General features: G+C 35.9%; 2 protein-coding genes across 4 annotated transcripts; one reads left to right on the top strand and one right to left on the bottom strand.

The window, feature by feature from the left end:
- The first annotated feature begins 3,247 nt into the window (after positions 1-3,247).
- On the top strand, positions 3,248-4,303 carry LOC115956442. The gene has a single exon (XM_031074820.1). It carries the CDS (start codon positions 3,248-3,250, stop codon positions 4,301-4,303), a length of 1,056 nt encoding a protein of 351 aa, XP_030930680.1.
- Positions 4,304-8,342: 4,039 nt separating this feature from the next.
- On the bottom strand, positions 8,343-11,667 carry LOC115955841 (chitin-inducible gibberellin-responsive protein 1-like). 3 transcript variants are annotated; one of them, XM_031074210.1, is made up of 3 exons: positions 11,471-11,667; positions 9,810-10,475; positions 8,343-9,710 (listed from the first exon to the last, which is right to left on the bottom strand). In XM_031074210.1, exons 2-3 carry the CDS (start codon positions 10,314-10,316, stop codon positions 8,577-8,579), a joined length of 1,641 nt encoding a protein of 546 aa, XP_030930070.1. In that variant the 5' UTR covers positions 10,317-10,475; positions 11,471-11,667; the 3' UTR covers positions 8,343-8,576. The 3 variants fall into 3 exon arrangements, with proteins under 3 accessions (XP_030930070.1, XP_030930071.1, XP_030930069.1); XM_031074211.1 differs by having other exon boundaries at positions 9,816-10,475; XM_031074209.1 differs by having other exon boundaries at positions 8,343-10,475.
- Positions 11,668-13,624: the final 1,957 nt, after the last annotated feature.

Here is a 13,624-nt window from a genome sequence, read left to right as displayed (position 1 = left end):
GCACCCCACTTGAGGCCCAAAAGCCAACTAGCCCAAAGAAACCCATAAACAACCCCTCCCATACAAATGAGCCCACCAACACTTCTTTAAGGCCGAGGAGAGGAAATTTGAAAAGAGTTGCTAGAGCCCAAGGAAGGAAAACTCAAAACACTAACATGCAAAAACAAAGTCCAACTGGACTTTCGGGTTCAAAAAGAGTAGCAATGCATGATTGTCTGGATGAGAATGTTTTGGATGAGAATGTAAACAAACCCCAAAAGAAGCAACGTGAGTCATGCCAAACTGAAACACAAAATAACTTAGAGAGATCAGCGGTGGCTGCTATGCAGCACTGCCAAGAGCAATGAATTCCCTATGCTGGAATTGTCGGGGAATTGGGAATCCCCAGACAGTTTTTGCGCTCCGTGATTATTTGCAGCGCTGGAATCCCAAACTTGTCTTCCTTTCGGAGATAAAAATAAAGAGTAGACGAATGGAGAAAGTAAAATACAGGCTGGGTTTTTCAAATGGATTAATTGTTCCTAGTAGGGGTCGCAGAGGTGGTCTTGCTCTGCTCTGGTCCAATGACACTAATTTGGAAATTAAAAGTTATTCAGACTATCACATTGATGTGGTTATTACTGAATCAGACAATGGTTTTTTGTGGAGGTCCACTGGGTTTTATGGGCATTCAGAGACTCATCTCAGGGAAGATTCTTGGAAACTTCTTTCTTTTCTCAATAGTCAATTTAATTTTCCCTAGTTTTGTTGTGGTGATTTTAATGAAATTCTTTCAATGAATGAAAAAGCAGGTGGTATCCTTCGTTCTCAAAGCCAAATGGACAGATTCTGACAGGTTGTGAACTTGTATGGCTTTAAGGATTTAGGGTATTGTGGCCCTGATTTTACCTGGTGTAATATGAAAGAAGGGAGTAACAAAATTTTGCTCCGTTTAAACAGAGCCTTGGCTACCTCAGAGTGGCTTGATCATTTCAAGGATCCGAAAGTACATCATCTGGTCGAATCAACATCAGATCATTGTATTCTCATCACCATAGGCTCCCCCCTCCTAGGTTATAAAAGAAAACACCGGTTCCATTTTGAGGCTATGTAGGCCAAAAGGGAAGATTGTAGAGAAGTCATTGATACTGCTTGGAGCTCAGGCACCCTTGCCACCACTCCGAAAGGGATTTCCTCCAACCTCCAAAGATGTACAGTTGTTCTAACAAATTGGAATCAAAATGTGGTGGGCAATATTCCAAAGAAAATTCTAGAAAAGAAAAGAGCTCTCACTTCACTTACAATTGAAGACAGAGGCACTAGAGGGGCTGAAGTTAACCAGTTTAGAAGGGAAATTAATGATCTCTTGGATAGTGAGGAGACCATTTGGAGGTAGCATAGCAAGGCACATTGGTATAGGGAAGGGGACCGAAACACAAAGTTTTTCCATGCCCGAGCCTCTAAAAGAAGGAAAAAAAAAAAAAAAAACACCATTTTGGGGCTATGGAATGATGATAGTGTTTGATGTGAGAGTAAGGACAGCATTGTAGCCACTGCAATATCTTACTTTGAGAAGATTTACTCCACTCCCTCCCTAAGTGGAATCAGTGAGGTCACTTGTGCTTTGCCTAGGTGTGTTACGGATGATATGAATGCTGAGCTTACCAAGGTCTTTACAAGAGACGAAATCACCAATGCGCTTAAGCAGCTCCATCCAACCAAAGCACCCGGACCTAATGGTATGTCTACAATCTTTTTTCATAAATATTGGGACATTGTGGGGCTAAATATTACAAACATGGTTTTAAATGTCTTGAACTAAAATATGGCTATAATTGAAATCAATAAAACCAATATTGCTCTCATTCCAAAAACCAACTAGCCCTCTAAAATGGCAGAATTTCGCCCAATCAGCCTCTGTAACACTACATACAAGCTCATATCAAAAGTCCTAGCCAATATACTCAAATCAATCCTTCCAAGTATCATCATTGAAAATCAAAGTGCTTTCATTCCAGATCGTCTTATCTCGGATAATGTCCTAGTGGCCTTTGAATTCATGCATTATTTGAATCACAAAGATGAAGGGAAGGATAATTATATGTCAATTAAATTAGATATGAGTAAAGCTTTTGATAGAGTTGAATGGAAATTTATTCATGAGGTTATGGTTAAAATGGGTTTTGCTAAAAAATGGGTGGACCTTATTATAAATTACATCTCTTCTGTGTCTTATTTAGTTATCATTAATGGCGAGCCCTGTGGAAACATCATCCCTTCAAGAGGCATAAGGCAGGGAGACCCCCTTTTCCCTTACCTCTTTCTTCTTTGTGCTGAAAGCCTTTCAGCACTCATTCATAAAACTGCTCGAGACAAGCAGATCAATGGAATTTCTATTGGTAGGGGGTGCCCAATCCTCACTCACCTCTTCTTCACCAATGATAGCCTTCTTTTTTGCAAAGTAAAGGTCCAAGAATGTCAAAAGCTTGTCGACATCCTCAATAGCTATGAAGCGGCCTCAGGGCAAAAAATTAATACCGATAAGTCTTTTGTCTTTTTCAGCTCAAACACCCCTCAAGAGAGAAAGGAAAGCATTCTAAATATCCTTGGTCCAATGCAAGATTCCAGGCACAACAAATACTTGGGGCTCCCCACTATTATTGGAAAATCCAAGGCTCAGGTGGTTGCAGAAGTAAAGGAAAGGGTGGCAAAGAAGCTTGCTGGTTGGAAAGGAAAGCTTCTATCAATTGGGGGGAGGGAGATTCTTATCAAGGCAATAGCCCAAGCAATGCCCACATACACAATGAGTTGTTTCCAACTCCCTAAGGCTTTATGCAAAGACCTTGAAAATCTAATGAGGAATTTCTGGTGGGGGCAAAGGGATGATGAGAACAAAATAGTGTGGGTCAACTAGAAGAAGATGTGTAAATCAAAGTTTCATGGTGGAATGGGTTTCAAAAACATCCAAGCTTTCAACTTAGCCATGTTGGCCAAGCAAGGTTAGAGAATTCTCACCAACCCAAATTCTTTGATGGCTCGGGTTTTTAAAGCCAAATACTTTCCCCATGATGATGTTCTCAATTCCAAAAAAGGAAGCAACCCCTCTTATACTTGGTGAAGCATTCATAATAGTCTTGAGGTGATTAGGAGAGGCACAAGATGGAGGTTGGATAATGGCATACGAATACATATATGGGAGGATAAGTGGCTGCCAACGCCAACATCTTACAAAGTGATTACGCCCTAAACAGATTTTGAAGACTATCTAATGGTATCCTCCCTTATTGATAATGATACCAAATGGGGGAAAGTAGAAGTGGTCAGGTCCATCTTTTTACCCTTTGAAGCTAGCACAATTTTAAAAATCCCTCTTAACTATAATCTACCCAAAGACAACCTCATTTGGATAGGCAATAAACTAGGGGTCTTTACAGTCAAAAGCGCATACCACATTGCTTCAAGCCTTGTGGACTTAAATGAGGATGGGGAGTGCTCATTGTCTGATTTAAAAACATTGTTGTGGAAGAGGATTTGGGGCCAGAAAGTTCCACAAAAGCTCAAAATTTTTGCTTGGCGAACTTGTGTAAATGGCCTTCCTACTATGCTCAACTTAAGTCACAGGTGTATTCATTGCTCAAGCTTTTGCCCTCCATGTGACAAGGCTATCGAATCCACTGCCCATGCTCTACTCCTCTATGATCACGCCAAGCTGACTTGGACACAATGGCACAATTGTCTAGTTGATGTTACTTCCTCATCCAGAGAACCAGTGGACATTGCCTTAGACATTATTGAGAAAGGTTCCCCAAATGATTTGGAGGTTTTCTTTGCAGTGGCATGGTCCATTTGGTGGAATCATAACCAAGCTTTACATGATGACTCGGGCACTCCTTCAAGGCAGGTTTGGGAGATGGCAAACAGAATTCTTGGTGAGTATAAAGATGCTTGTTCCCTCCCTGCTTTTTCTCCAACCCCTACCCCATTGGCTTGGCAAGCCCCTCCCTCGGGTTTCTTCAAGGTTAATGTTGATGGTGCTGCTTCAGACGATGGCAGGCCTTCTAGTATTGGTGTGGTGATGCGTGATAGTCGGGGCTTCCTCATTGCAGCATCAAACAAAATTCTTCCAGCACCTTTCTCTGTTGAGATCACTGAAGCAATGGCACTGCAAGAAGGGGTGTTGCTTGCTTTAGATATGGGAATCTCCCATGTCATTGTGGAGTCCGATGCTCTCTCAATTATTCAAGCTATCTCTGATTGTGATCTGGGCGGTGAACAAGGGCACATTATTCAGAACATTAAAGATATCTCTTCCTCTTTTTCCTAGTGCTCTTTTCAGCATTTGAAGAGGAGTGGCAACAAAGCAGCCCATGAAGTTGCAGGAGCTGCCAGAATTTCAGGTGTTTCTCAGGTTTGGAAAGGTGTGTGTCCAAGCTTTGTGAGGCATGTAATCTTAGAGGACTGTGGCTTGTAACTGCTTCTAGTTTGTTCTCCCTGCTATATTTTGTCCTCTCTATTGTAACTCAATTTCAAATGAATGAAATTTCATGTGTTTCCCCAAAAAAAAACACATGATGGCTGTACATCTAATTCTAAAGGCACGTGTTTCATATAACATGGTTGCTAAAACTTCAAAAAGTTTATTATTTTAGCATATTAAACATCAAAAAAGCTTCTACATCTCATGTGCTAAAGTAAAAAAGATTTTGTTGCTACAGTAATTCTACTACTAGTAGTAAATTAATCATCAATGTAAGAAAAAAGATACTCACTTGGTCTCTCGTCTCTCTCCTCTCTCAAACCAACCACCGAAATCTCGTCGTTGTTTCTTGTTATGACTTATGAGCAAGGTTGTGTTGCTGATGTTGGGTTCGTTGGTACATGGGTTTGGGTTGAGATTGGATGGCCTAAGGCAAAAATTTTAAAGAGGCCTTTATACATCGAAATATCACTTAAAATAATATTTAGTTTAGTTTTTATTATATTTTTATTTTAAATTTATTGTTAATTCTTACTTGTTAATATGAATAATTCACTCAAAGTGAGCTAATAATACTTACTATATAGGTTTTACAAACTAGCATATCGCTAATAAAAAAATGTTATTCAAACATTCATTTATTATATTGTTTAAGTGACAACGATCATATTCTTGTCACATCAGTTTGTAAGTTTTTTGTTGTAAAATTTGTATTAGCTTTAGCATTTTTCATTCACTTAATGGTGATTGGGTTGTATTTCTATTAATTCTTTTTTCTTTTTTTTCTTTTTGAAGAAAATGCTAAACTTACTACAAATTTTACTACAGAAAGCTTACAAACTGATGTGGTAATAATGTGACACTTCAACAAAAGAAGAAATGAGGATTAAATTACTTCCTGTGACATATCAATTTATAGGACCTATGTAATAAAAATTGTAATATACTAGCATAACTCTAATATTTTAGGCATTCTTAAGAGTGGGAAAAAAATGTACAACTAATTCAAATTTTTTTCTTTAATTAAACCAAAAAAAAAAAAAACTTACTGCCCCCATATTTGGGGGCCTTAGGCCATGGCCTAAATGGCCTAGGTCTAGGGCCAACCCTAGTTGCGATGTTGGCACAAGTTGTAGGGGTGGTGCAGTGGGTTGTGAGTGGTGATTGGTTGGTTTCAATCTGTTGTTAAGTGGGTTTTATGGTTTGTGGATTGCAGTGGTTGAGTTGTTAGCTGATGGTTTTTTTTTATTTTTTTATTTATTTATTTTAATTTAGAGAAGAAAGAGAGAAGGAGAGGAAAATAGAGGAAGAGACAGAGAGAAAAAGAGAGTGAAATTAATAAATAATTTAATAGATAAAGAGTAAAATTAATATTAAAAAAATGCATATATGTAATAAATAAGAAATAGGATGTAGGGTAAGGTATAGAATTGTGCGTTAAAATAGATAAGGTGGCTTTTTTGAGTTGCTAAAAGCTAAAATTTGTAAAATATCATATGTAAACGCTCTAACAGGTTCACATACAATACAACACATCATAGAGATACAATAAAAAAGACTACTATCTTTTAGATTCTATATCTTCACTAAAATAGGTCTTTTACAGTGTAATTAAGCAAATTGAAAAAAAAGGCATAAATACAATTTACATCCTAAAATCTTGATCAATTATCATTTTAGTCTATTAATTTATTCAAACTTTCATTTTTGTCTATTAACTTTAATCAATTTTCATTTTAGTCTGTCAAGTTTAAAATTTGTCATTTTTTTCCATTAACTTTGAATAATTGTCAGTTTAGCTTACTAAAGCTTAAAATTTGTATGTTTTGTTTGATAAATAAATAAAATTAATTTTTTACGTTAAAAAAAATGTGAACCAATTGTTTTAAGGGAGTTAATAGAAATTTGTTAATGCCGATGGACAAAAGAATTTAAGTTTTTGTGTTATCAAAGTCAATGGACTAAAATATCAATCAATCAAAGTCATAAGCCTAGAAGTATATTTTTTTCCCAGTGACTGATTACGAATTTATTGATTTGGAGTTCTAGATCTATGTGAATATATTCACCTGGTCAAATAAGAGATGTGTAAAGCAAAATATAAAGGAATGAATCGACAGAGCTGTAGCCAATAGTGCATGAAATTAATGTTTAGCAAAACCTAAGTCAAGCACCTCCCAGCCATTCTCTTTGACCACAAAGCAATAATTTTGGACACCTTAGGGGGGCAATCAAGTGGGCCGAAGCCTTTCCAAAGAGGCCTCAATAAGGAGAAAACCTTTGTGGTTCCCTGCAAAAGTGGAACAAGAATGTTTTTGGCTTAATTCAACAAAGATTGAAGGAGTTAAAAGAAGAGATAGATACAACGCAAAAGAGAGAATACACCAATGAGGTAGAGAAATAGAGGAAGTGCTTCAAAGAGAACTCCAAGAAATACCAAAGAGAGAAGAAGCTCTTTGTGGAAAAAAATAAAAAAATAAAATGGCTCATATTTCCATATCGTAACACTAGGTTCTTTTTGTAAATACAAAATCTCAAGTTTGAAAATCAAATAATTAAAATTGATTAACAAATATATTTTTTTGTTTATGAATGATTTGTATTGATGAATAGGTACATTTCTTTGTATTTAATTAATTTACAATAGAATGAGATCTCCATGAAAGTCTTTCAATCCAAGAATTATGTAAATGAAGTTTTGATTCAAACACAAAATTTTCTACACTTTGGTTGAAAGTTGGATCAAATAGTCTTTGGAATAAAAGTATGATGAATCTCTAGCTATGAGTTTGTCAAAGACTCAATGTTCTTTATATTCGAAGGCTTTTGGGTGGAAGTTTTTCGGAGTTTGAGAGGCTTGAATTTGTAAAGTTTCAATGATTTTAGTGTTTTTTTTTTTTTTTATATAAAATTTTTTGGAGGATTTTGGAGTTGAGGTAAGAAAAATATATGTGCTCAACAAAGACCGGCTCTATACCTTTTGCACATGCTAGAATTATAGTGAAAAGCTAAGGCCAACTCAATGCATTTTGGGATGTAAGACAACAAGTTAAATGGAACCTTCTCTTATTTCTAAAAATTAATAGTATAATTTTTATATTTTTTTTCATTTAAAAATATATTTTTTATACTTTTGAGATGCAAAATTACTACTAGTTGTGTTTTTGTGTTCAATTTCTATAATATTTTATTTTCAATTAGTAATATGGCTAATCCACTTAATTTTTCTTGTAACATAGTTGATCTTAAATAGGATTTTATTGATTTCGATTTGGGAAAAAAAAAATTATAATATCATGTATATTTTCAAATTTGTAAAACACATATAATATGATCAAATCACTACACTACTCTTATTCTCCTTTAATTTTTGTCTATAAAATATATGAAATCTGTGAAAATATTCATATATTTACATACATACGTTATACTCTCAGTGCCTCTAAAATAAGCCAAAGAGACCTTAGTTCATAGTATGTAGCACAGGCTTCTTAATTTAAATGAAATTTAGTGACTCAGTGAGTGAAATAGCAATGTGTTATTAGAAGGTTTGGAGAAGATACCAGATTTTGTTAGTATTCACATCAGTCTTGTGGGTTTGTGTAAAATCTGTTAGTTTGAAAATACAAATATACAATGCAATAACACGATTAACCAAAACGGCCCAAAGTGTTATTATGGGTTATGGGGCCTTACTGGTGAATGGAACTTAATCGATTCTCGTATTTTTAGAGCCATTCCGCACTTATTGAATGTCAAAAAATAAAAAATAAAAATTTCTCACAGTGAGTAGGATGATTACTCTAAGAACTCCTGCATCACATGTATGTACAACTCCAACATAGAACAAAATATGTATTAAAAAAAAAAAAAAAACACGAGAAAGTATACGTATAAAAGAACAGAGGTGATAGCCTCGGTGGAATGGAAATACAAAACCATCACAAATGTCAGCCATTGGAATACTTGGCAACAATACACAAAATTACATAATGAATCCATTGGCTGATTTTGCAGCATATCACCCTTCTATACTATGTAACAATCTCAATATCAAGAACCTTTAAAAAGTATAAGTGTTTATTTCCATGACTAACTCTACACCTGTCTCCCCCTATTATCATTGCCAAGCAGAAGCGGATATCAGATTCCTGTTTTTCCAGCCCAAGAGCATAGCCCCATCCTTCTCCACTAGATTATAATGTTCTGAATAACACCTCAGCAGGCTCTTTATCACAGAATTGACATAGGTGCTCAATGGATATTGGCGAAACCCTGCCATTGTCAATCTAGACTTCCACTTGCCAAAGAGCTCATGACGCTCCACCCTCTCCTTTCCCTCGCAAGCAATAATGTTCACGATATCCCTAGCCAAACAATGCTGCTCCACATTGATACGCTCCTTGCTGCTTCTTGGCAGGGTGACATCGATTGATTCAAACATTGCCAAGTAGTATTCTAGAGTTTCCACAAACCTATGGAAGAAAGGGGTTGTGTTTGTGTTTGATTCTTGCTCCACCAAAGTGACCACCTTGGGAGAAAGTGACTTTATCATTCTTAGAAGCTCATCTCTTGGATTGTTCACATCAACACTCTCATCCGGGGTGTGATGGAGCTGCAGAGGGAAGTTTACAGCCAAAGCCTCACCAGGCCTGACATTAAGCATATCCCGTGTGATATCTGGAGCAAATTCTGGCACCCCGTGAAACTCAACTGGGATGTTAAATTTTGCAGAAATGGCTGCCAACCGTCTCCCTACTGCCTCCAACCCATCACCACGGGCATACTTGTTAATAGGGTCATCAATCCCTGTAATCCGAACATGGGGAGCCCCTCCAGGTCGTGCTGCAAGCGCTTGAAGGAGAGTCATCCACTGGGTTCCCATAGCAATCTGAAAATCTATGATGTGGATGCGGTCCTCATTTTTGCATGCATCAGCAATGGCCCCATTGGCTGCCATGTAACCAAATTTTAAGTAGGGGCAGATTTCATAAAGGATATGCATGTATGAAAGCAAGTCCTTGCTTTCAGGCTCCCTACACTTAAGAGCATGGTAAATGTTAGTCCCTGATGCCTCCTTCCTTGCTACCAACCCTTCAACCATGTAAGCACCAAGACGCTGGATTGGTTCTCCTGTGATAGACACAGCATCTCTAGCCTTTTCAGTCAACTTATCAAAATCATCCATCCTGTTGTCAGAGAGAGCTTTAGCACATGCAGTCAGCAATTGCTTAAGATTCCCCTGGGCAAAACCCTGCAAAGACAATTCATCCATCGCTTTATGACGTTTCTCTACATGAACAACCTCAACTGATTGTTGCATAGGAACAAATGATGGCTGAGAGTGAAATACATTTACCCCTTGTGGTTCCTGACTCCATGACCTAGATCTTTGGACAGGTGTCTCTGGTATACTAATTTCCCTTGTAGTGACTTCTTCACTATCATCAGGACCCATTAAAGCAGTTTCTATATCCAGTAAAACGTGCTTTATGTTCGGGCTACAATTTGCATCCTGTATAAAACAAGCCCCACCTGAATGGAGCTCTTGACTGTCTTGATGACAGTCTAGAGAAAGCCTTGGCCGATTAAAATAACTGTTGCTTTCAAGCGAAGAATTACAGGAAGGGCTGACTCCTGATAGATTCTCTGTGGAACTCTGCTGCTCCTGGCCGTCACTTAATGCAGTCAGGGTATCAGAATCAAAGTGAGACGAAAAGGGTGAGTTTGGTGAGTTTCCAAAATCAAACTTCAAGGATCCAAGTAGTCTACTAGGTATTGATGGAACAGTGGGATGAGAAGATGTGAAGGATATGCCTGCACTAGTCACTCCAATTCCAAATAACTGGCGTGAGTCCATGCTATGAGGCTTGCATTAGCAGATTTATTTAATAAGATTTCTTTATAATAGTCCAGCAAATCAGGCAAGAATCACCCCTTCTCCAAAAAACAATAATCAGCACATCACGACCTTCTGCTTAGGATCCAACTTCTTTTACCTTCAAGATTACAATCAAAACTGCAACACCAAACAAAGAAAAAGCTAAGTTCTCCCTCAAATTTTATGTTTGAAAAAAGTTACAGCTCTTATGCAAAATCAAGCATTCAACAAATTTCCATATCATTCCTAACCAAAATTCAAAGAGCTTACGTACACATGAACAAGCAGGATAGAGACAGAGAACTAAAATAACAACAAAGCTGGATGGAATATCTATGGCCTTATAATTGGTGCAAAAAAGAAAATGATTTGTCCTTGTAAGATATTCTAAGCAGAGGAAAATTTTATTATGGGATATCTTCACATGTATAATTGTAGAACAAAAAGAAACTGCCACCAACAAATTGAACCTCCTGGTGGCTTACAGAAAAAATCAAAGAAACCATAACATAATGAAAGTTCAAGTCTAAAACAGAAATTTTGATGGGAAGGGTACTTAAATGGACACCCCTACCATACCACCCTATACTTGAAAATCCGCACATTCATATACCCTGGCAAACTAGGAAATCATCCCCAAAGCACTAACTTTCTTGCCTTATAAATGTTTTCTTATTTAAACAATAAATACCTCATTAAATAATTTTGCTACACAGACTCAACTTTTTAGATGACTAATTGTAATTGATAGCAAACTTCAAAGATGAGAGCTTTAAGTAGCAAAATTCAGCAGAGAACCTAATATCATATTAATTAATCCTAACACAAACAGAATACAAGAAAAAAAAAAATTGATAATTGCATCATAGGAATTGAACATATCAAAGAAAAAGATTGAAGAAAACAGAAATGATAAAAAAAAAAAAAAAAAAAATACTATGCATAACAAAAACGAAAATCAACTACAATTACCTCACTACATATAGATTATAAAACCCCAACAAACTCAAAGCCCCCCTCCCCACAACCCAATGGAACCTAAGCTTAAGTTGTTTCATTTCAGCAGAACCCAAAGCAAAAACAAGAAGAAATTTTAAAAATATACACTTATATTAGTCAGATTGGTAACTTACCTGAAATTCCTTTGTGCAAGAAAAAGTGGACTTTTCTATTGTGTGGGTCTTCGGCGTGAGCAATGGTCAAATACTTTGATTTTGGGTTTTGTATTTTGCCTTTTTTTTTTTTTTTTTTTTTTGGTGTGTGTGTGTGAGAATTTTGTTTGGAGTTTCGAGGCGTTTGAAGCTGAACGTGAAGTTGAAGTTGAAGTTGAAGCTGAGAGTTTCGAAAGAGCAGAGGATGAGAGTGTAAGGTATTTATAGAGAGAGAGAAGAGGGAGTTAACGGCAATGTTGTACGGAAGATAACGGTAACGGCGAGTGATGGTCGTTATTGTACTGCGTCTGCGGGTGAGATGGGAGTTTGACGGAGTCATTCACACGTGGGTTTAACGGCTGAACCGCCGACCACACGTTAGGACATTACTTTAATGTTAAGGAGAACATTCGTGGGTTTTACGAGTACTAGATTTTAATTTTCTTTATTCTTTTTTTTTTTTTTTAACCTGTCTCGGTACGCGGTTCTTTGGAGAGTGAGCTAAGCTTTGTGGAAATTGCTATTATCCTAAATTCCCAAATAAATAATATATTTTTCATTTCAGTTTCTTCTAAAAAAAATAGTATATTTTTCAAACACCTCTATCTTCTGCTACTGTTTAACAGTTTGGTCGGAGAGGAAAATAGAAAATAATATCCTCTCATCAGTCTCATGCCTCCTGTAGGAGAAGAGCCCAAAATAGTATATTGAGACTTGGGTCTTATCCGAGAACATCAATAGATCCGAGGAGAAGCAGGTAGTTGTTAAACGTTTCCAATTAAAATCTCAAAGATGGGGAACAAGTGAGAGGTTATCCAAGGAGGAACTACTCATCGGATATGATGAATACAGTTCACAATATGTACTCCATCCGTTAGTGTAATCCTCTAAGAAACTCCAGTGATAGAGATACGTTTCAGGAACATACGAGAAGAAAGGAAACCTACAAATATCTAAGGGAAAACTGCCACCACATAATTAAATGCACTACAACTACTTTTCTGGTCACATTTATGTAGAAAAGACCTTTGAACAGTACTATCTTGATTACCACAACTCACAAAAAATCAGAGAGGATATCTGATGGGACAGGTACTCAAATAAAGGTTCGGATAATCAATAAGTGAAGGGTGAAGATGATCTAAAGGAGGATATAAAAGGTGAAAGACCCTTCATGGAAGATGGAGAGAGGAGGAAAACAGAACACTGTAGTAATCAAAATCATCTCTGCATTTAACTATGATCAATATACATGATTATAGCCTCCTCGAACCAAAAGTTTGTTGATGTCAATACATTTTTTTTACACCTGATTGTCATTTAATTCCATAATAGTCATTGTTCAATTCATTAGGATCTAATTCTTTAACCCACTTTCTACAAATTTATTTTATTGGGCTTATTGGGTCAAGATCCCCTATACTTTAGGTTTGGGCCACAAATCGGGACCCCACACCTCCTATGTGAGACTGTTTCATATGAGTCCAACGCATATGAAATTTTCAAATAAAATAAAGGGTAAGAAGGGACAAAAGAGAAAGGGGATAAACAAGAATAAAAATGAAAATGGAAATGATAAGACAAACATATAAATTAAAAATTACTATATATCATTTTTTGTGTTTAATTTAAAGAAATAAATATATATTAACACCATAAGAGAAAAATTGAAATAAAAATATTTTCTTTTAAGTCAAATTATAATATTAATACATAATAAAAGTTGGGTCAAAATTGCATTAAATGACTATATTCTCTATATGTCATACAATTATGCTCTCATTGACTATTAAATTAGTTTATCTTATTAATTTTTAGGATAGTTTAATTTAATTAAAATTTTATTACATAATTTGGATTAAATTAAAAATTATACTTCAACTAAAACTCTATTTATCTTATTAATTGTTCCGATGGTTTAACTTAGTTATAACTCTATTATCAAAGTTTCAATAATTTTAAAATTCTCATCCTACTAAATTTTATTACCAAAAAATTTAAAGAAATTTTAATATTTATTTCAATTATTTTATTTTTTATCATAATTTTATATTTAAAAAAAAGAATTGCAAAGTACATATTGTACCTGCATCAAATAACTCTCTCTCTCTCTGTATATATATATATATATATATA

This window comes from Quercus lobata, chromosome 8, assembly GCF_001633185.2.
Source record: "Quercus lobata isolate SW786 chromosome 8, ValleyOak3.0 Primary Assembly, whole genome shotgun sequence".
Classification (NCBI taxonomy): Eukaryota; Viridiplantae; Streptophyta; class Magnoliopsida; order Fagales; family Fagaceae; genus Quercus; species Quercus lobata.
This window is presented reverse-complemented; position numbering and strand designations above follow the sequence as displayed.

Bases quoted from the DNA above. Each gene is read 5' to 3' on its own strand.
- LOC115955841 (XM_031074209.1), bottom strand. From the start codon at position 10,316: ATGGACTCACGCCAGTTATTTGGAATTGGAGTGACTAGTGCAGGCATA.
- LOC115956442 (XM_031074820.1), top strand. From the start codon at position 3,248: ATGGTATCCTCCCTTATTGATAATGATACCAAATGGGGGAAAGTAGAA.